Source organism: Panthera tigris, chromosome C1 (genome assembly GCF_018350195.1).
Source record: "Panthera tigris isolate Pti1 chromosome C1, P.tigris_Pti1_mat1.1, whole genome shotgun sequence".
Classification (NCBI taxonomy): Eukaryota; Metazoa; Chordata; class Mammalia; order Carnivora; family Felidae; genus Panthera; species Panthera tigris.
Window position 1 is genome coordinate 98,665,652 of NC_056667.1, and position 23,108 is coordinate 98,688,759.

Below are 23,108 nucleotides of genomic sequence, written 5' to 3' on the forward strand. Positions count from 1 at the left end.
GCCTTCTTTTTCCTAAGGAGGCTCTGCCGTGTCAGTCCTCCCGGTTCAGAACGTGGCTATTCAAGCGTCTTATTCTCACGGTGAACATGTCCCAGTGGGCTGCTGGTGCCGTGCGTTAGCAGTGGGTTCACTTCCCCGGTCCTCACCTGTGGCTTGGGGAGAACCAGTTCAGACAGGTGGAGAGCCCAGCGGCCCCCACCCACCCTGCTCCTGCCCTCTGCACTCTGGTTACTGCCGCAGGCTGGCGGAATATCGGCAGACGGGCCCACAGTTGGGTAAAGGAGGTTGGTGGGGGAAGAGAAAAGCCAGCGTCAAGTAGATTCTGTGCTCACGCCCTTCTCCTCTAGAAGAATTTTCGTGGACGCCTTCCTCCTTCTTTCAGTCTTCTTTCTCTCAGACTGAGTAGGAGTTTGAAATCGGGACAATGCCTCACGCGTTTTGGACAGTTACCGTGTGGCCAGGCGACGTTCCAATCATTCAGGTGTATCATGTCAGTTGATGGTTGTGGCGGCCTGGTGATGGAGTTACCGATAAAAAGGTTCAAGAGTTTCGTGGGAATAAGGAAAATGCTGTTGCTCGGGAGAGGTATTTGACTGGGGTCCTGTCTTTTGATCAGCCGTCTTGAGTCTGCTGCCTCTACCGTCATTGCCGAGTCCCCCCACCTGTCCCTTCCCCGCCTCCCCCTCCGCTCCCCCCACCATCTCTCCTACCACCCTCCACCGCCATGCCTCCCACCAGACGCTAAATGTCAAATGGATGGGGATGTCCGCAAATAAAAAACAAAACCAAGAGTTGAGATTTGTTTATACACAAACATCTTCTGCTTGAACTAGCTGGACAACTGGAGCTAAAGTTTGCATTAACTTGGCCTTTTACGCTGTTTTCCTTACCCTCTCTTGTCCCAGTCTTTACATGGGGAATTGGGAGCCAGATGGCTTAACTTTCCTTTAGTCTGGGGAATTGCCTCAAGAGCTGGTCTATGTGGGCCGTGGAAACCGACCGAGTCCTTGGCCTATCTGGAATAGGCCAAGCATTGGCCATTCTGCTAATGGTTTAGCAGAAAACCATTAGAAAAACTGAATAAAAGGCCCGCAACTCCTCAGCTACTTGAGCTACCTTCTAGGGATAGGCTGTTGTAGGCTAACAGACTGTTAAAATTATGTCCAAATCCCAGTTGTGTGTGTGTGTGTGTGTGTGTGTGTTTTGTCATATCCAGAAATGTAAAGCCTCTGTTTGGGGGAAGCAGTGGGTAGTGGGAATTAAGGATGCATGTGTGTGCACAAAAAGCAAAACAAAATTAGTGTGTTATCTCAAAGATACGTGGGGAGACACAGATGTCTTGGGAATCTGAATTCAATAAGATCAGAAGAGCTTTGATAAATGGCCCGATTGTGAAGGCTTAGCCCGGCATTCTGGGACTGCCAGAGAAATCTCTCCAAAGCACAAATCTGATCATGCTACCACCTCCCTGCTTCAAACCCTGCCGTGTCTCCCCATGGCCCACAGGATGAAGTCCAAGCCCTTAGACTGGCATCCTGGCCCTCCACGACGTGGACCCTGCTCACCTCCCCAGGCTGATCTCCCGCTTCTCTCCCCCTCACTAGTGATGCTCCAGCCATGTTAAATTACCGGCTCCCAACACGCTAAGTCTATGTCCTGTGGGGTTTGACTATGCCACGCCTTTTGCGTACAACCACCCTCCTACCTCCACCCCCCTCCTCCCCAACACATACAGCTCTACTTCAGGAACTCCTACCCGTCTCTCAAGAGCCAGCCAGGGAAGCCTTTCCAGCTCTGCTGACAGACGGGACCCTCCTTCCTTCACGCCCTCATGATCAATACATGCTTCCATGCACAGATACCTGGCACCCCTCGCCCTGTTACTAATACCTCTGCCTGTCTTTCTTTTATGCCAGATGGGGAACTATTTGAGGCTAGAGAACATGGCTTGGTCATCTTTAGCCACCAGCACTAAGCACAGTGCTAGGCTCAGAGTAGATGCCCAATAAAGGGCTATTCTGGGTTTTGTTTCTTTGCATCAACTAGCTTTCTCTTTTGTTAAACACGGAAACAACGTAGCATGCCAGAGGAAGGGGCTGGAAAGGATTCTTCGTGAGATGGGAAGAAAGAGAGGAAACCTTTCTTAGGGGCTTATCTGTGGTAGTCCATATGTGGAGGTCACCCATCAACCAAAATGGCAGGCTCTAGAGTAAAAGCTAAGCTGTTAAAAATGAATTGAGCTGGTTACTATTTTTGTCCCTGACCTACTTTTGGGTTACTTTCTACTGCTAGAGTTACAAAAACTCTGGGAGTTTGTGTAAATGAACCAAACGGCTTTTCGATGGTTTTGTATTCTCTCGTTTTCACTCCACTGTAAGGAAAATCTGCACAGTCCCTGAAACCCAGTTTTCATGCAAAAAGCATCTATGGAAGAGGGGCGCCTGGGTGGCTCAGTCGGTTAAACGTCCGACTTCAGCTCAGGTCACGATCTCGCGGTCCGTGAGTTCGAGCCCCGCATCGGGCTCTGGGCTGATGGCTCAGAGCCTGGAGCCTGCTTCCGATTCTATGTCTCCCTCTCTCTCTGCCCCTCCCCTGTTCATGCTCTGTCTCTCTCTGTCTCAAAAATAAATAAACGTTAAAAAAAAATTTTTTTTAAATCTATTAAAAAAGCATCTATGGAAGAGTGTAGATGGTTCTCAGTAGGACCGTCTTCCACGGGACTTTCTCAATTGTTTTTCCATGGAAGATTTAGCGGCCAGGAATAGCAAATCTATCCACCCCAGTGGCAGCATTCATTTCCTTAGTGCTCATGACTCTATTCCCCTGAGAACTAGAAGGGCTACACAGCAGTTATCTCCTCCTGCCTCCTCTGTGGCGGGCTTGCCCACACCGGGTTGTAAGCCTGCCCAAAGCCACGTCTCCGCTGGCTGAGCGCAGATGGGACTCTGGCAATAGACAATTTTCCGGTCTAGATCCTTTATTTGTTGCCATTTTGGTTTGCAGTGCCCCAGTGGTCGTTGATTTCTAGAAGACAGATGATGAGGTTTCACATGTCAGGACACTGTAACATTCGCTAGATCTGCAGTTGGAGTGAGGGGCATAGACACGTCCAGGGAGTGGATGCGGGAGGAGGAGAGCAAACCCCGGCTCTGAATGTCAGGATTCTGTGTAGAAGCAGTGGAAAAACAACTTACCGTCTTCCCTACTAGGACTGCTTAATAAGAACAACTGATTTAAGTGGCGGTTGCACGAAAGGGATGCTGAGGGGAAACCGAGCACTTGACTCTCTTTGGTGATAATCGTTCCCGGGACAGGCACCAAGGAAATGCTGTTTTCTGAATTTCCAGAAGCAGAACTTGAGGGCTTCAAAACTCATTAAAGGAAGAAAATATGTTCAGGAGAGTCCTAAAGAGCCCTAAGAGGGAATTAACAGATGAGTAGAAAATGGAGGCTGTGAGGAAAAGTTGGGGGGGGGGGGGTGCAGTGGGCAGATTTATTTAACTGACAGATTTCGGATATCAGTGGTGTGCCCAGCACCGTGCTGGGAGATAATCTGTCTGCTGCTGGACAGGAGAAAAGAGATCTGCAATGGTGGGATAGACACGGTCTCAGAGGAACTTTGGACGGTGAGAAGAGCTGGCTTTAATGCAGTGACAGTGGTAACTAAATGGCTTTCTGGGGACCTAGGATATAATGAAAGATAAAGATGCATGCTTACAATTGTTTCCACACCGACTCGCACGCGAGCTGGGCCAAAAGGACTTTTCAGCAAGTGCTTGTTCAAAGTGCTAGCACTCTTGGCTCAAAGTACTCACTTGCATCATATTTTTCATACATCTGCTGACTCGCTTCACAATGGCTGGGCCAAGCCTCCCTGGTTGTGTCAGATCCTCCTCGAGGCCATCCACTCTTGGCAGCCTTGGGTGTATGAATGCTGAGTCTCCAGGGCCAATCAGTTTCAATGTGACCCAAGCTAGGAGCTTAAAAAGAGCTGATAGGATGAGAAGCAGGTAGAATAGAGAGGCAGAACTTGCCCAGCTATCTCTTCTGGAAGTATTGCTTCTCCCGGGCACTGCTCTAGGAGTTGGAAAAGGTACACAAAACTCAGCCACTCTCCTGGGACCAGCCAGTGTCAATTACTCCCTGGGCCTCGGGGTCTTCATTAAAAAAAAATGAAGGCAGTGTTCCATCTCGAAGGTTCTATTCAGAAGCCTCTCCCGAGAGGAAGAAAGAAGGCTTTCCCAAGAAAAGGACTTTTTTCTCCTTTGGTCATCTATATTTTAAAGTGCCTCTCTCAAGGGGCGCCTCGGTGGCTCAGTCGGTTGAGCGTCCGACTTCGGCTCAGGTCATGATCTCGTGGTCTGTGGGTCCGAGCCCCGCATCAGGCTCTGTGCCAACAGCTCAGAGCCTGGAGCCTGCTTTGGGTTCTGTGTCTCCTTCTCTCTCTCTCTGCCCTTCCCTGCCTCATGCTCTGTCTCTCTCTCTCTCTCTGTCAAAAATAAATATTTTTAAAAATTTTAAAAATAATAAAGTGCCTCTCTCACATCTGAGACGCCTGCACCTCAGTGCTGCCATGCTGTCCCTCTGTCTTGATTCCACAGACCTGTCCAGAGCTCCATATGACAACCAGGTGGGTATTCCTTCTACTACTCTTTCCCAGAAGACATTTGCAACTCTTGCTTCTTGACCATACTTTTCACCTTCACCTCCTAAAATTAGCCATTCACTCCTGGCAATAACCTTTACTCCTAAAAACACCCCTAAAGACTGCCCAGAAGTGCCTAGACCATATCACTTGGGGGTACTGTTTAGAGAAAGCATCAACCTTAGAGGACCCAGAGTGAAGCCCTTTCTGATATTCTGAAATTTTTTGTTGAATTATGTTTCTTTCAATAAGACTGCAATGGCAAATGACATTATCAAAAACCTTGAAAATGGATTGGGATTTGCCTCTGGAGGTGGTCAGGTGGATCAGAACGAGGGTGGGTGTGTGTGTGTTGATCTATTTAGGGTGTTTCTACAAAAGAAAGGTTCTCTGCCTTAGAGGTTGCACAGCAGACTGATGAAAAGTGGGGCTTGGTGGGGAAAGGCTCTAGTCGAGGTCTTCTTGGTTATAAGAGGAGAGGTGTGTAGAAGTGTGAGGACAGCAATGTTGGAAGCAATTGGTCTCCCCCCAACCCTAACTTCCTTGGTGCTATGCTCAGATACCAAACTTCAGAAGTAGGAGGATGGCAGGGTGCCTGGGTGGCTCAGTCGGTCAAGCCTCTGACTTCAGCTCAGGTCAAGATCTCAGAAGGTGGTGATTCCAGCCCCGCGTCAGGCTCTGTGCTGACAGCTCAGAGCCTGGAGCCTGCTTTGGGTTCTGTGTCTCCCTCTCTCTCTCTGCCCCTCCCCTGCTTGCACTCTGTTTCTCTCTCTCAAAAATAAATAAACACTAAAAAGCAGTTTTGTGAAGGCAAGGCAATGTACAGATCTTAGTTGACACTTCTTACATTTTTATGCCTTTTCCCCACACTGGAATATAGCTAGAACTTTGAGGTCTTCCAGGAAGGACCTTCAGCAATCTTCCAGAAGCCAAATAAACAGCTCTAGAGACAAAGGGAAATGCCTTGATCTATCACAGTTATATTTTTGAATGAAGAAAAAAAAAAAAAGAGGTAGTTTTACTTAAGAAGGGAGAAAAAGGACATCAGCTGGCAGGAAACATCTACATCATTCAGCCTTTTCCTTTCTACATTTTGTTGTTGTTCTTGCTGCACTTTTCCCATTCAGACTAGGGCCCAGGGGATGATTAATCTTTTTATTTTTTTATTTAAAAAAAAATTTTTTTAACGTTTATTTATTTTTGAGACAGAGAGAGACAGAGCATGAACGGGGGAGGGGCAGAGAGAGAGGGAGACACAGAATCGGAAGCAGGCTCCAGGCTCTGAGCCATCAGCCCAGAGCCTGATGCGGGGCTCGAACCCACGGACCGCAAGATCGTGACCTGAGCTGAAGTTGGACGCTTAACCGACTGAGCCACCCAGGCGCCCCATGGGATGATTAATCTTAAACAAGCTAAGAGATCTTTAGCAAGCAGAGGCCTTCTAGGGGTTAACAGTAATGCGGGCTATAAGGGCTTCTTCATGAACCATTTTCTAGAGTCCTGGAGACAGAGCCCTGATAATGGTCTGTAACTGGTTTTGAATGGCCAGAACCCTGTTCTGGACTTGAGGGCTCTTTCCCTAGCCGTCACCTCTGAATTCCTCTGCTTTTCATGGGGGGATGTAACCAAGCCTGGAGATCCCTGGAGGAGGCACCAGCCCTTAACAAAGCCTTCTTCCGCAAGAGGAAGAGACTCCTGTAAGAAACAGTATCTTTTAAGAAGTAATAGAAATTACCCTAAAGTTCTGATAATACAGTTTTCATTTTTCCTTTTCTCCTTCCTTCCTTCCTTCCTTCCTTCCTTCCTTCCTTCCCTATTTCTTTCAAGCTTCTTATCTTTATTTGTTCATGTTAAATTAATACTTAGAGTCCACAGGGCCAACTTTAACTTGGTTAGGAAGTTAATATTTTCCTTGTTTCTTGTAGGCATTCCCAGACGCATACTGACTTGCTCCTGCGAATCTTGTGCTTTCCTATAGTCTCTCTGACTTTCTGAAACCCTTGTTAGTAATAATACTCTGCTTTCTAAAGGTTGGAGAACTTCAACCACAGCAGCCTCTGCTAAGAAGCAGAAGCTGTAACGGGAGGGAAGTCCCACAGCGCAGCCAGGCCAGGGCTTGGGGTGGGGGTGGGGGGGTGTCCCAGGGCTTATCATCAAACGCCAGGCCCAGAGTCCCTCAGAACAGCCAAGGTTGCCCTGGCAAAGGCGCTGTGGTACCAGGTGGGGGGGCCCTCAAACATCTCCCCACCGAGTCAGCGCCTTTTGCTAAAGACAGGCATTGCTTTAGGCTTGTGTTCCTTCCCTAAAAACCGAATCCCCAAACCAGGCAAGCAGGTTTCTTTCACACAGCAGCTTAAATAAATTCACTGGACGCCCTTTGGGTGGTCACTGGGGTCATGAAGAAAAGCAGGGGAAGAGCGCTCAGGCCTTCTGCAAGACCAGCTCAGACCCATTCCTCCTGGGGCCGAGGGGGAAGTAGATCACGCGGATCCCGGACCACAGGAGGCATTTGGGGGGGGGCACCGAGAGACTGGGGAGGCGATCCGCAGGTGGGCGCTGGGCTCGGACTGCCCAGGGAGGCGGAGTCCCTCAGGCGGGCGCGGGCTACCATCACACCCGACCCCCCGCCCCTACCCCGGAGCGCCCTCGGTCCCGGAGGAGCGCCCTGATACGCTGGAAAGGCCCCTCCGCGAGAGGTTTCTATCCCCAGTCCGCAGAGATTCAGGGAGCCCAGTTCCGAAAGCGTGCCCGCACCCACTGCGGACCTCGATTGTCCTACAAAGCAGGCCGGTCACGCTGGGCGGCAGGAGGAGGGGCACGAGAGCTGCAAAGCCGCCGAGTCCCAGCGGCCCGGGAAGCCGGCGCGCCCCGCAGTGGCGCGGCCGCGGCCTCCCGGGACGTGGGCACGCGCGCCCCAGGCCCCGGCGCCCTCCTGCCGGGAGCCCCGACTGGCCGCAGCCGGCGCGGCCCCGGCCCGGGGGCGGGGTTTGGGGCGGGGGCGGAGCCAGGCCCGCGGCCGGTGTCAGGTTGCTCCGGTAACGGTGACGTGCCGCGGCGTGGGCGGGGCAAGCACGCAGGTTGCATATTTTAGGAAGTGAGGAGGAGGCGCGGGCTCGAGCTGCGGCTGGGTCTGGGGCGCGGAGCAGCGGCGGGAGGAGGCGGACACGTGGCAGCAGCAGCGGTAGCAGCCCCAGCGGCGGCATCGGCCCGAGCCGCCGGCCGGTCTCCCTCCCTCCCGCCCCGCGGCAGCCCTAGCTCCCTCCTCTCCGCTCCCCCGGCCGCGCTAGCTCGGCCGGGAGCTGCTCTCTTCTTTCCTCTCTGATTCTCGAGCGACAGGACCCGGCGCCGCGCACAGACCTCCGCCACCATGGGGAAAGGGGTGAGTGTGCGGCGAGCCCGGGGAGGGGCGCGGGGCGCCGGGAGGGAGGAAGGAGGAGGAGGAAGTCAGGAGGGCGACCGCAGCCAGCGGGAAGCGGCGGAGGAGGAAGCGGCGCGGCGCGGCGTGGACGGGCAGGCAGGGCGGCCAGGCTTAAAAGACGACGCACTTTGGAAATGGAGGGAGCGCAGCCCTGGGGGCCCGGCGGGTGGGGGGAGGGGGCGCCGGGGGACGGCGGGCGGCAGCGCGGGGCGGGCCGCCGACCCCCGAGTCCCAGCGCGCCGCGGGCCCGGGGCTCCTGGAGGCGGCGCTCGGGAGCCGCGGGGCCGGGAGGAGGAGAGCGGACGCCGCGGGGCGGCCCCGGGAAGGCGCTGGCCGCCGCGGCATCCCCGAAGCCGGCTCCCCTCCCTCCCTCCGCCCGCCCTCACCTCCCATCTCTTGCCTTCCCTTTTCCTTCCGCCCTCCGTGCCCAGAGGAAAGGCGTGCTCCTCCCCTTCCCTTGGGGCGCGCTGCCCGGGCCCCTCCCGGGCTGCCTTCCCACCGCGGCGCCGGCGGGGGCTTCCGACGCGGGGGCTGCGCTGGGGGGCGAGGCGCCCGATCCCGACGGCGCTGGGGCTTAGCCCGTTTCCCGCACTGGCGGCCGCCCTCCCCCTTCCCCCCTCCCCCCCCCCCAAAAAAAACTGGCTTCCCCTCACTGCGGAGCCGGTCGAGCTGGCTAGTGCCAGAAAGGGTGTGTCTTCGCCGCCCTAAGATGGCCTTTAAGGTATACTTTTGCGAGCTTTAATGGGACGCCTTCCATAAACACTAGATGCGCCCTGGGGCGGCTGGAGTGGTCATTTCCTTGGTGGGGAGGGACGAGTAGAGTTTTCTTGGGGGGTGAGTCTGGTGGGGGGACAGGCTGGCGCACCAGGGCCTCTGGGTACAATCAACTCGAAAAAGGACTGCAGGCGGGGCGGGGGGGGGGGGGGCGGTGCAGGACGCGGGGGTACGAGCGCCGAGGCATTCCCGAAGGAACCAGGGGTCTCCGGGGCAGGAGAGGAGAATGCTGGAAGCTCTGGGAACCCCCAGAGAGAGCCACAGCTCGTTTCTGTGTTTCTGTAACCGGTAGCCGTGATAACCCGGAGCCGCAGCAGAAGACTGAGCCCCAGACCCTAACGGGGCTAAAGTCAAGTGAGAAAAGTTTATACCAGATAACAGCCCAAAGTTATCAGTTCATGGGTTAAAATGACCAGGTCGTGAGAACACGGGTAGGAGAGAAGCCTCTCCATTATCTGCCGGGTTTGCACAGTGCGGGTGTCTGGTAGGTCTCTGGAGGTTTTTAGGGCTCTGCAGTGTGGAGTGAGAGGTGGGGGTAGAGGCAGGGTGCATTCTTTGGGGATTCTTGATTTTGGATTTTGAAGGTGGTAATTAGAAGGGCTCGGACGTGGTAGAAAGAGTGTGGAGAAGTGGAGTGGACGACTGGTATCTTTTAAAAGCACAGAGTGTGGCAAAGAGCTGAGTGCCAGCCTCCGTGTTCCCCACGACAGAAAAGTGGGTTAGTGGCCTGTGCTGGTAGCAAGCATTCCGTCAAACCTTAGGTCATTCCCATAAACGAGCCCTGTAAAGCTCACCCCTTTATCTCTCCCCCCGCAAAAAAAGGAAAAAAGTTAATTTCCTGAGCCGGACATTACTGATTTTGGGGGGTGTAGTGATTATGGATGTGTACCCGAGGCCTAGGAAGGTGAAGTGACTTGCTCAAGGTCAAATGGTTGGTTACTGACACACCAGACTTGCCTGATTTCTGAGCAGCCTGTGGTTTTCCCAGCCTGAACACTCCCCTACTTAACGCTGCCTTAATGTGCAGAGCTCCAGCATTATTCTTCATGTGAAACGGGGGTCTTTGTGATAATTGAATTAATGAACCAGAGAGACGTCTGAGTAACTAAGTTATATCCACATATCTGTATGTTTGTGTATCCACATATCTGTATGTTTCGTAACCGAACACCTGCACCGCAGTGGTGAAGATCACACATCTGGGTTGTGGGGGTTCACCCAAGATGTCTTACGGATCCTAAGAAAACACCAGCGGTGGGTAGACACCAAATCGAATTACAGCTGGTCCACGGGATGATACGCCGCTTATGTGCCCAGGTCGTAGTTAGTGTTTTGGGTACTCTGATAAATTAATTGAACATTAAGGGGTGTGGGGGGGAGACATGTGTGTTGGTGGTGATTCTCCTGGGATAGCCTTTCCCCCTTTAGTCCCCAGTGACTTATTGTGATAGTCCAAATGCTCAGAAGGATATTTTCTGCTGAAATGTTGGGATTTTTCCACATGGGGATTAAAATGTGGGTGGAGTGGTGACAAAAAAAACCCTGCTGATAATTGGTTAACCAAGAAGCCTGTGCTGGCAGCTAATTTTTAAGGTCATTGTTAATTTCTTCCCTTCCTCTTCCTGCTGCCGTGGGGGTCCAGGTTTTGATGATACTTCAGGTGATTTTATTTCTCCTTACAAGCCTAGCCCCTGAGCTTTTGGGAAGCAAATGAAAGAACTGCTCCTGCTGAATCATTCCTGGATGAGATAGGATTTTGTCCTTTTTTTCATGTTGGTGTTTTTGCCAGTGACTTGGCTTAAACCGGCAGCCAGGCCTACCACCTGCAACTATTTGGTTCACCAAAGGTGCACCAAAAACTTGTGTCTTTTCTCAGGTTTACAAAAGGTGGGGGCAAGGGATGTCCCTGGGTCCTGCGGTGCAGTTCTCCATTGTTTGAATATTAACTTAGTTACCTAGAAAATGAATCCTACCTTATTTATGGGCGGTGATTTCAAGAGGAGAAGGGGAAAAAGCTTCAGGTGAAGGTTGCACAGGGAACACGCCTGTCAGCAGAAATCCTGGTTGTATGGTCACATTATCAACTGCTCTCTGGGAGCTCAACTTGAAAGTGTGACTGAACTGCCTCTGGCTGCTATAAAGCTAGCACTTTAGACCGAAAACATTGTGAGGCAGAGTCCTCAGGGTGGAAAGTTGCCCAGGCCTGGCCAGGAGCAAGCAGAGCCCTTACGGGAGGAACTGGTGACCAGCACTGGGGCCAGACCAGAGGGCTGAGATTGCATCACACCCCTTTGCCTGTTAAGCGGTTCAGTGTGTGAGTATGACAGGCTCCCCCCTTGGGGTTCTTTCTGTACCGTTCTGAGGGTGTATCCTCTTTTGGTAACTTAACTGGTTGCTAATTTGTAGTGTTCTTTGCCAGTAAGTTTGTAACACTCTAGTGACTCACCTTTGGGTGGGAGGGTAGGAAAGGGGGAGGTCTGCATCATAAATCGGAGAATGCTGAGAATAGGCTAACCCCTGTATCCCTCCCTCCCTAATTCCCCTTCCCAAAGGAGGATTTTTCAAAATCTAGTACCTGTTCATCCAGGTGGGAGCTGAAACTGAAAACGTACAGACCTCTGGAAACGTTATTGCCAAATCTCATTTGAAAATAAAAAGTGAATTCAAAATTACAAAGCACAATGGACTGGGTACTCAAACATGTTCCATCCCAGAACCCCTCGGAGCTGTTGGTTAGGGATGATTGTAGCAACAAATTAACAGTTAAGTGGCTTTCTGTTGGAGGCTGGCTCTGTTCTCTTAAATACAACCAAACTTCAGAATGAGAAAAAGGCTCTAACTATTTAGAAGGATCGTGTATGTGAAAGTAAGTAAAATTAGTTTGTTGATTTAAAAACAAAAAGGTTAAAAAAAAAAAATGTTTTTAAGTCCCTGAAGCTTCAGGTTCTTGATTGGCCCTTAGGTGGACCTACTCGCCCTGAGGACCAAGCAAAGTCATCTCTGTTCTGTCCAGCGTGAGGTCAGTGCAAGTAAACATCACCGCTTTCGTGGGGCTTACCAAGTACTGGGCACTGAGGGAAGATCAGATCTTCATTAACTGTAGGTTTCCTGTTCACCCGTTAGTCTTAAGCCCTTCAAAACCGGAGAAGGAGTTTTCTTTCACCTGGAAAACATATTAAGGATTGAAAATCATAGGAAATACTATTAATGACCCTCCAAAGGAAAGCCCAGTGAAAGAATCTGTTGACATTGTTGACCTATTTAATAACATCTTAGAGTCTTTGACTACTTTCACTTTTCAAGCAAGGGACTTTACATCTTTTGAGTCTTTGTAAAAGTTGCAAAAGGGGGTGGGGGTGGGGGCAGCGTGCTTTTCAGCCATCTGTGATGGGAGGAGGGTGAACGTTTGTACCGCCGTGCCTTCTTGCTGCCCGGGGCTCTCTGCCAGCCAGCAGGCCAGAAGAAGAAACATGAGTGTCAGATCAGATGGGCTCACAGTAATCAGAGTGGCTGCATTGGGCAGAATGTTCCCCAGCCCTGCCAGAGCTGTCCAGTTCTGAGTTGCTCTGCAAATACATGCCCAATAACTAACTGATCACGCGAAGTGAAGAGAATGTGAAAGTCCACTGGCTATTTTTTTAAACTCTCCTTCGTTTCTATATTTTTGGAAAAGGAGACGTAACCAAGTCAGGTTTGAACTTTCTCACGTTGCTATGAATTGAGTGTATGAGAGGAAGTGGATTCTTTGGCTTGAAGCTCAGAGAGACTGTTCTTTGCATATGACTCACCTCATTAGTTGTGCTGGAAATGTGTTGTCAGGAATCCACAAGAAGTTCTTCGCATTTATTTGACTGATGTTTGGGTAGCAAATCCTGTCAGACTAGAGCAGTTTTCCTCTCTGGTTTCCTTTGCATCCTGAGCCACGGGAATTTGAGCCAGTACACCTCATTCCTTGGTTCCTTTGCAACTCTACGATGAATGGTATCTGAACATTAATTATCTCTGTGTCTGGTTTTGTTCACCCTCTATTTAGTAACAGCTGTTAGGTGGTTTCTGTTGGCGATCTGAGAAAAGTTGGCTCTTGGTGGCTTGTGCTTTGTCCTTGGGGTTTGTGTTGTTTGGGGGCCTGATGGTGAAGAAGACTGTCAGGTTGTGGGGATCGGTGGGTCTTCGTGTCTGATTTATCTTTCCTGTCCGTCGTCATGGCGAGGGCTCTCCTGCACTTTGGGATGAATATCCTCTTGTGTTTTTCTTTCTTCTTCCACAGGATGCTTCCCTGGGGCCATATTTGTTTCATTGTTTCAGTTCAGGTGCCCTGTCTCTTGGGCCTTGTGCCGCCTGCCAGCCCTTTTACTCCGTATCCTATGCTTCAGGGGACCAACCGAGGAGTGGTGAGGACTCAGAATTTATTCAGCCCTTCGTGGTGCTGGTGTCAGTTACTAATCCTTCTTCTCTCCACCTGACCACATCTTTTGAGTAGCACTAGCCAAAGAGGGGTCTAAGGGGTGAGGAGGGCAGCCAATGGAGGGAACAGGCAGAAAGTTTTAACTCTTTGTAACCCGGGTGCCTAATGGTAGAGGTAGGGTTAACCCCCATGAAAAAACAGGTTCGGGTGTTTGGGGTTTTGTTTTGTTTTCATTACTAATTGGTAACTGGAAAAGCAGGGCATATTTTAAAAAAGAGACAGTAAATCTCTTAATACATAAAAGAGAATATATTGATCCTTAAGACATTTTGGAATCTGATTCTCAGCCCTTGCGGGAGGGTGGGCTGGCAGGCTTGTTAAGAATTTACTTACCAGCATGTTGGGGAGGAAGGTTGAGCCTAGTTCCTTTTGGGCTGAGGGAACCCGGCTAGAGCTGGAGATGTTTTTTTTGCCCCCCAATGGCTGATGGGCTGTGGCCCAAGTTTGGAGGTAGTGAGCTGGCCTCCCAAAGGGACCCATTGCTGTGGCTTCACTACATGACATTCTCCAGCCTGCTGTACGTCCAGGTGAGTGAGAAGGAATACGAAGCCATGGTGGTCCCTTGGGTCCCCTCCTCTACAGGAGAAAAAAAGCTATTCCTTCACCGCCCGAAATGCTGCTCTGGGCCACAGAACAGCTGCAGTACTCAGGCGGCGCGTGTCCTCCCTCAACCTCAGCCGTCTCCGAGCCCTCGATGCCGGGGTAGAAAATTCCTTGCACGTAAACCAAACTACTTAAGGAGCAACTGGAGGCGAAATGAACTGGGCTTGATCATTTCTTCTATTTTCTTTCAGTTTTAATGGATGAGAGGGGCCTGGGTGGCTCAGGCAGTTAAGCGTCAGACTCTTGATCTCGGCTCAGGTCATGATGTCACAGGTTCATGAGTTTGAGCCCCACACCAGGCTCCACGCTGACAGTGCAGAGCTTGTTGGGATTCTCTCTCTCCCCCCTTCTCTCTGCCCCTCCCCCACTCTCCCTCATTCTCTTTCAAAATAAATAAACTCAAAAAAAAAAAAAAAAGATTCTCTCTCCCTATGTCCCTCTCCCCCACTCGCGTGCTCGCTTGCTCTCCAAAGAAAAAAAGGTTTTAATTAATGAGTTGAAATAATACCCCAAATGAGTTGTTTTTTAAGATTAAGAGGAGTTATAGTGAGGAATGTCAGTAATTTATATGTTAATTAGAGCCCAGTTATAATAGTAACCTTAATGCAGTGCCTCGCCAAGTACCTTTACATACACGGTTGTGTCTGATACTGATGTAATAGTACACGGCCCCAGGAAGACAGGAGGGCGCCTGCCCGGCCCCCTTTTTTCCACGCAGAGGACAACGGAGCCCTCCTCCTGGCCCCTCTTCGAAGCCCAAGGCCTTTGTGTGTGGGAGTGGGTTTTCAGAAATGGTGCAGCTTTTAGGTGTTTTGTTTTCAGACTTGACGGGAGCCCCTTGGTGACTCAGACGATCAGAAACACCTTCTCTAGACCCGTCAGGAGTCACGCCAAGTGGTATTCCCATTGTGGGGATGAGGCCACCGAGGCAGACTGTCCAGGGTCCCCGCAGCTGGCACGCAGCAGAGTGAGGATGACCGGGGGCCTCCTGGAAGGACGTCGGCATTCCCGTCTGAAGGGCACAGACACCAGAGCTTCCCCAGAGGCCTCTCGGGGGCACGTCCAGCAATCTTAAGAACTCGGAGCTCCCTGCTGGCCACAGGGCCATCTGTTGCTGCGGTGGGGACAGGTGGGCTGGCCAGCACGTCTGGAACGCCTGGCTGGGGAGAGCCTCCGAAGCCTGGCCTGAGCCAGGGAGACGGTGTGGAGCGTGGAGGCCCCGGGTGCAGCTGTGGTGTGCACAGGCCTCAAGTGACTTAACTCTGCCATGGAAGCTTCTCTCCTACACGTCCTTGCACCTTTTCGTGTGTGCCTTTGTGAACCTGAGGATGATTTTACCTGTCCTGTCCACCCCGCGGATTTTACTGAAGGAGAGGAAGGCGCAGGCCGGGGTCGGGGGGTCGGGGGGGGGTACGTGGTTTTAAGTGAGTGAACCTGATTACTACTCATGCTAACCTTGGTTTGTCCTGTGAAGAGTTTTCTCTCCCCACCTCCTGGGTGCTTTTGCCCTCTGCCCAGACCCAACAGTAGCAAAACACCTAGGGCATCTTTGAGCGGATGGAGCCCCTGGGAAGCACAGGATGAAGTAATGACACATGTGAAGCTGTGTCACCCTGGGCAAGCCCCTGTCCTCATGGTAACCTCCCACTTCCTAAATTAGAATGGAAAAAAAAAACCATACAGACCAGAACCTAACTCACTTCATCAGTTTCACCAGTGGCCCTGGTAACTTGAGCTTCCCTCCGACTTCCTTCAGAGGCCTCATGGGGGTGCCTGAGGGGCTCCATCCATCACGGGGAGTGTGCTGGGGGCAGGAGGTGGGCAGTGTCATTGGAGTTTTGTAATTGAAGAAGTAGGAAGTAAGAGTGGGCAGGTTCCTAGAGTCAACTGACTGGGGAAACCACGTTTCTCGTTCTCTCTCCCTTGCCGTAACCTATGTTTTCCCCAAATGTTTTTAAAAAGTAAAGAAAATGCTGTCTCCCCCCCCTTTTTTTAAATTTATATCCCTTTATAAAGTTCCTTTGGGGGTTTTTTTAGTCAGTCTTCCCTTTTTAAAAAAATTTTTTTAATATTTATTTTTGAGAGAGAGAGAGAGAGAGAGAGCATGAGCTGGGGAAGGACATAGAGGGAGACACGGAATCCGAAGCAGGCTCCAGGCTCTGAGCTGTCAGCACAGAGCCAGACGCGGGGCTCGAACCCACATACTGTGAGATCATGACCTGAGCCAAAGTTGGACGCTTAATGGATGGAGCCACCCAGATGCCCCATCTCCCCCATTTTTAGCATTGTTCCCCTATCCCACCCTGCACTCCTTGCCCCCAGACACACATGTACACGCACCTACGCACACAGATTTTTTTTCTGCTTTGAATCTGTGATAATTGAGACCCATGGGGACTTCAGGAATGTTTAGTTCCTGTCACAATAAGCTAGTATTAAATCATTGTTTTATTGGAAGAACCACACTGTCGAAGCCATCTGGTCTTCTGGACAAACTTTTCAATAGGCAATACTTAAAATCGCGAAGGAAGAGAAATTTCACATAATGATACTTCCCATGTCTCTTTTCACAAATATCCTCATTTAAAACTACGCCCTGTATAGCATGAATTGGTGAGGAAGGGGAGGGGGTGGCTAGTAGGAAATGAAACTCCCAGCTCACTTAACCATTGATAATTGCGAGGCTGGAGGCAACATACTTTGTAAATAGGGATACAGCTTGGGAATCTGTCTGGGGCCTCGCTCTCCAATCAGTCTCTCTCCCTCTTTGGGAACGGAAAATGTTGAAAGTCCGAGGCGAAAGCATATAGGTGGTAAGGCAGAGGGATTTTAACTCGGATTTTTATATATTTATTTGTTATTCTTAAAGTTACACAATTTTATTTTTTAACACCTCAAATGGGAAAAAAAAAGTCAAGATCCTGCAGAAATGCCAGTATTCCATGGACATCCCAGTGGGGTTGGAGGAGTGGGAGGTGGGGGCTGGTTTTCATATTCTGAAATTAAACTTATTTTAATGATATTCCCTTGCGTAAAAGAGAATTTGTGAAGTATATTTTAAAAATCAATGCTACAAACCGGCCACATAGCCTTTTAGAGATTCCCTAGTCAATGCCTTCAAAATGATTTTTAAGTGTTGAGCTTTCCCATGAAATATGTGAAAGAAATCCCAATGCAGACTGTGGTTCTTGCCTGGTGGTGGCCCTGTCCTTTCTTTTTGTTTTATTTGCTTTCAGTGTGTGTGATTATTTTCCATTTTAACCCTGGCACCAGGGGCCCTGTGCAAAGAGGCACTTACAAATGTGGTTGCTCCACAGTGGAGAGAATTTCAAGAATGTTGACTATCTTTAGACCTGCTTCATTCTTCACAGATAAGATAGAAACAAAAGAACTCCACTCTGTTGGAAGAAGAAGTTAGTCAAGGAACACTGCAGAAGTGACCACTGGAGTTGAACCACGTGAATGACATAAACGTCCTTGCTTGTGGGCGACACCAGCCCATTTGGGGCAGGACTTCGCTTTAGAGCCTTGAGAAGAGGGTGTTTTCAAATTCAAGCCAACGTGTATTTAGTCGCCACCGTCTTAGCTGCGACTGAAATACACCTATTCCCCCCCTTTGATTTTTTTTTTTTTTTAATTTGATTTTTAGCCCAGTAAAATGTTGATCCGGACACCAGTTCCCACTTAATTCTTCAGTGGCTGGTAGAGTTAGAACTGAGTAAGGGAGAGCCACAGAATAATAGTTAACAGCACCACCCCGCATCTGTTTGAAGAAAAATGCTAATATCTCCTTCCCCTGCCCTTCTTAGGGGTGGTGGTTGGTGGGAGGCAATGTGTGGGGTTGGGGTGTCTGAGCAGGGGGTGGGGGGGGGGCGCCCCTTCTCCACAGACTGAGCTGTGGAGCACCAGGTTCAGGCTTTGTGCAGATAAGCTCAAGCATGTTAAATGGAGTGGGGGGAGGGGTGTGTGGAACAATCTAAATTTAAACTATAGAATCAACATTTTCTCTAAAAATTGTTCCAGTTTTCCGGAGGCGTGGGTGGATCCTGTGAATTGTGTGCTAACGCACATGCTTTTCCTACACGCTGCTGATGTCAAAACATTTCCAGTGACTTTCTTTCGGGGGGTTTGTTTTCAGTCTGTAGATTGGGGGTAAGAACTCTTTTTTTTTTTTTTTTTTTTTTTAATAATTTCAAGGATTCTTAGGATGGCTTTTGATTAGATTTTGGAAAGGTCGGTGTTCTGATGTAAGCCCTGAAAGAACTTAAATTCAATATTTAATGACTTCTTTGCAAATCTAAGAATTTGAGCATAATAACAAAAGCAACTTAGCATTTAGGTGTTTTGTTTAAGTTAGCATTTGGTTCTTCCAGAAATGGAGGTTAGCGCTATTCTCTCCATGCTGTGGAAGAAAAACTTGAAGCTCCAGCAAGAGTCAGTGACCGACCCCAGGTTCCATAGTGAGTGGTAGAGTGCGGATTCTAACTCAGACTCTTCTGCTCAGAATGCAAAGGCCTGAGCATGATACTCCTAAGTTAATAATGGAAAGGTGATTTCATTCTTGCAGTGGGGAAGGTGGAAGGCTGTGGGATAGAGATTTTGATAGTGCAGGCCCCTCCCTATTCACCCCAAATGGAAGTGACTGGCCGGACCATCCGTGGTTGCCGTGACTTCACTGGTCTTACTGCCCTTGGGCGCGGATGGCACATCTTGAGCTTAGGACCGTTGCTTTTGTTTAGGATGTCATGTAAGCAGTACGTTTCCATGATTATCATCCCGTTGACTATTCAGAATGATGGCTGCCCTAAAAAATGCCGAAATCCCTTGCCCCAGAATCTTCTGTTCGTTCATAATGCACAACCACACTTCCCCACATTCTTTGGTAGGTTGGACGTGATAAATATGAACCTGCGGCTGTTTCAGAGCATGGCGACAAAAAGAAGGCCAAGAAAGAGAGGGATATGGATGAATTGAAGAAAGAAGTTTCTATGGTAAGTATTAGGATGCTTTTCGTTCTCCTTAAAAATTACTTGTATCATTTTTGTTGTATGATCTTCCCCCTCCCCCCCCCCCCCCCCGAGTCATTTGAGTCAGAGACTTGGCTTTATTTTAAAAGGAAAGCAGTCATTATACAGACCTTACCGAACTATAGAGGTCAGTATGGAAAATTTCCATTTTTCCAGGCTGTTACAGGGTTGGAAGAGTTATCCAGGCACCCTGGCCTAGCCAAAGGTGCACAGAAGGAAGTGTGGTTGATACATCATGGGCCTTTGCTTTTCTCTATTTCTGGATTATACCAAACCCAGGGAACCTCCGACCTTCCGGGCTCTGGAGGCTTCCACAGACACAGGCTGGCTAGAACCTCCCTGGTCATCAGAGAAGGCAAGCAAGGTTTTCCTCGAGCTCCAGGACTGATGGGGTTTTCTGAAGTGATGTGGCGGGCACCTAGGGACTTCACGCCACAGCTGTCTCTGTCCTCTGGTGACGGGCGCTCGGCGCACAGCTGTGTGGTGGCAGATCCATTAGGCCGCGGTGAGAGACGTATATCGCCTTCTGCACCGGAGAAAAGCCCGTTTTCGGAGCTTAGTAGCAGCAATGAGCCACATGAATGCTTCACCCCAATCTTTTTTTTCTGGTACAGTGTTTAAGTCTTCTGTTTCTGTTTTTCCTTAGGATGACCATAAACTTAGCCTTGACGAACTTCACCGCAAATATGGAACAGACCTGAGCCGAGTATGTTGAATTTCCAACTTGTACAGAGTCTCACGTGTCCCTGTGGCATCTCCTCTGTGTCCTGGGCGTAGCCCTGGGGACCCTGGGAAGACAGTGATGACAGGCACCATCCGAGTATCTGCTGTGCGACATGCAGAGCTTGGGTTTTTATGTGTTTCTTCAGTACCTTGTTTCCCCACGAAACTTTGAAAGTAGATGTTATTTTCCCCACTTGGTAACAGGTGAGATCCAGTCAGGGAAAGCACCAGGATTTGATCCTGAATGACTCCACAGCCGCGCGTTCCCTGGCCCTTGATCACAAATCTTTTTCTCCATTTTTCTACATTCACGAAATGGAGTTGAATAGTTGACTCTCCAGTACTTCATCTTTTGTCCTTCTACTAGTGAGTTCATTGCAGTGTGAGAGAGAGACACAGAGCACGGGCGGGGGAGGGGCAGAGAGAGAGGGAGACACAGAATCTGAAACAGGCTCCAGGCCCTGAGCTGTCAGCACAGAGCCCGATGTGGGGCTCGAACTCACAGACCATGAGATCATGACCTGAGCCGAAGTCGGACGCTGAAGACTGAGCCACCCAGGCGCCCCTCATCACCTCACTTTCGATGACACCTTACAAGGGTTGTTGTGAGAATTCAGGCGAGGCTCTGGATTCAGCGCCTGGCACCGGGAGAGCACTCTGATGCTGAGTGGTGCTGTCTGGGTGGGGTGGGGTGGGGTCACATGGGAACATGAGGCAGAGGAAGGTCCTAACTGAGTCCTTGTTTCCCCTTAACTTCTTGGTTTTCTTTTCCCTGGTCCCCGTACTCCTTAGGGAATTCAGATATTTAAAATAATGTGGACACAAACTACGTAGTAACAGACACTTTGGGCAGAAATTAGCTTTGTGTCTTTTTTTTTTTTTTTTCTTTTTTCTGACTTGGGCATTTTGATAATACGAGATTTTGTAATGGTAGCCTTTTATCCCCTGTCTGCTGTCCCATGTGTTTTAAGGCCTATTTAAAGAAGCGTAAGGCCTTGAGTAACAATGGGTTTTTCCAGTGAATACTTCTAAACTGGCAACTTGCCTGGGGGTTAGCTAGACCGTGCACCTACATGAACCCTCTCCAGCCAGACCCTGTGTCAGTTGCCATCCAAAGAATAAAGTTCTTTATTTAAAACTTGGCTGTTAACCACTAACAGGTTGGATTCCCACAGAGATTTTTTTTTTTTCCTTTTTTGTTTATAGAGGCTTTCTGTCTTCCCCTCCCTGACAGATTCAATAATGCAAAAAAAACTCAGAAGCTCTTAATTTGTAAAACTGAATCAAGGAGTTGGGGTGCCTGGGTGGCTCAGTCAGTTAAGCATCCGACTCTTGATCTCAGCTCAGGTCATGATCTCAAGGTTTGTGAGTTTGAGCACTGTGTCGGGCTCCATGCTGTTGCTTAGGATTCATTCTCTCTCTCTCTCTCTCTCTCTCTCCCCCCCCTCTCCCCCCCCCCCTGCTCTTATGCATGTGCTCTCTCCCCCTCAAAATAAATACACTTTAAAAAAATAAATGAATTAATGAATTAATATTGCTCTATCTTTTTGGTAAAAACGCAGTTTGGCATGAGTCCCTTATCTAAATTTAGAAGAGATCAGACTGGATTCAGATTTGTTCATGGACCAGTTTAAAACGAATTTCAGTGTGGATGTTGTGGGGTCCTCCGGAACCTTCCTTGGGCAGCCGTGCCTGGCCCGGGGCGGGGGGGAGGGGTGGGGGGAGTCCTCATCAGAACTGGCCGGGTTTTACAGGCTCTGTAGCTTGGGGAATTTGGTTTCCTCCTGAACCCATTATCGTAGTTCTCCAGATATCAGGTGGGTATATTCTCTTGTAAGGGCCGGGGCAGGGTGTCTTACGTGTATCCATCCCTCTGCTTCTCAGGGCTTAACAACCGCTCGAGCTGCTGAGATCCTGGCCCGAGACGGCCCCAACGCCCTCACCCCACCGCCCACCACTCCCGAATGGGTCAAGTTCTGTCGGCAATTGTTTGGGGGGTTCTCAATGTTGCTGTGGATTGGAGCGATTCTTTGTTTCTTAGCTTACGGCATCCAGGCCGCCACAGAAGAGGAACCTCAAAATGATAATGTGAGTTCTGTAGTTCCTAACTTAGATGACAAAGTGTGCACAAAGTATTCTCCTGGTCTTTGCCACCCGCCAGTTTTCCACCGGTTACCGCTGGTTGGCTGATGTTTTAAGCACGAGGGAAAAGCAGGGTTAGCAACTGGGGCCGTCAAGGCCCATCCATTCTTCTTCATTTGCGGTTTCTCCCTCCAGCTCCGGCCCTCTAGATGCTCTTCTGGGCTGGAGGTCTATCCTGCATGTCGCTGCTGTGACGAGGCGGCTTTGCCCAGGTCCCGGCCCGGGTCCGGCTGCCACTCACACGGCAGAGCACAGCCTTTCATGTTGGCACATAATACACGTCCAGAGATGTGTGGTGGCCATCCCTCAGAAGTCACACATTGTTTCAGAAACATGTTTGTCTTCATAAAATGGGAGAAACTGATTCACCTAAAAGATTTTCAAAAGTCTGTCGAGGTGGAGCGACCGAGTCCCTGGGACCCCATTTCTGGCACTCCTGTACACGGTCTCTGGGAAGCTGAATGTGAAGACACGAGTTCTGTATTGGATAATTCCTGAAGCCTTGACCTCTCTGTTACAGATTTGTTTTGTATTCAGTCAAGAACTACGTGAATGTTCGCGGCTCCTTACGGAGAGCCCCCGGTTCTAACCTGTGTGTTCCCTTCCAGCTGTATCTTGGCGTGGTCCTCTCCGCTGTCGTCATCATAACTGGGTGTTTCTCCTACTATCAAGAGGCTAAAAGTTCAAAGATCATGGAATCCTTCAAAAACATGGTCCCTCAGGTACCTGCTGCTTGGTCTTTCCCCGTTGGCAGCCCCACGGGTGTGAACTAGTGTGAGGCTAAGGCTCCCGAGTACTTAGTGACTCCGTCAGAGAGAGAGAAACCTCCCCCCCCCCACCCCCCCACCGACCCAAAACCACACCTGTTCTTAGACCCCCGGCAGGAAGTGATGGCCTTCCTTCTGAGCATACCCTGACAGAGCACCCGAGGGGGACAAGAGAGCCACCTCCAGATGAGCGAGATTTTATAGCTTGTATAAATAGATCAGCAATCTTCGTCATGCACTCGGATAATTCACATCAGCGATCATTTTCTAATTTGGCTTTCTCGTGTGACCACCACCCTGCCCTTGTCGGTAGTCGCTTTTCTCTGACTGAACGCTGTCAACTTTTCTGCCTCTAAAGCAAGCCCTTGTGATTCGAAACGGTGAGAAAATGAGCATCAATGCCGAGGAGGTTGTAGTCGGGGATCTGGTGGAAGTGAAAGGAGGAGACCGAATCCCTGCCGATCTCAGAATCATATCTGCCAACGGCTGCAAGGTGGGTTCAGCGGGGCCCACGCGGCTCGGGCGGGGTGCGTGGGGGGGGCCC

General features: G+C 50.1%; 1 protein-coding gene across 2 annotated transcripts in view; it reads left to right on the forward strand.

Annotated features, from left to right (window-relative positions):
* Positions 1-7,758: 7,758 nt before the first annotated feature.
* Positions 7,759-23,108, forward strand: part of ATP1A1 (ATPase Na+/K+ transporting subunit alpha 1) — a 29,626-nt gene continuing 14,276 nt past the window's right edge. The window contains exons 1-6 of one of the 2 annotated variants that reach the window (XM_042993813.1): positions 7,759-8,024; positions 18,792-18,896; positions 19,579-19,638; positions 21,540-21,743; positions 22,406-22,519; positions 22,923-23,057. In XM_042993813.1, coding sequence (XP_042849747.1) covers positions 8,013-8,024; positions 18,792-18,896; positions 19,579-19,638; positions 21,540-21,743; positions 22,406-22,519; positions 22,923-23,057 — 630 coding nt within the window. In that variant the 5' untranslated portion in view covers positions 7,759-8,012. Of the gene's footprint in view, positions 8,025-8,766; positions 8,785-18,791; positions 18,897-19,578; positions 19,639-21,539; positions 21,744-22,405; positions 22,520-22,922; positions 23,058-23,108 lie in introns of those variants that run through there. The other variant, XM_042993814.1, reaches the window with a different exon arrangement.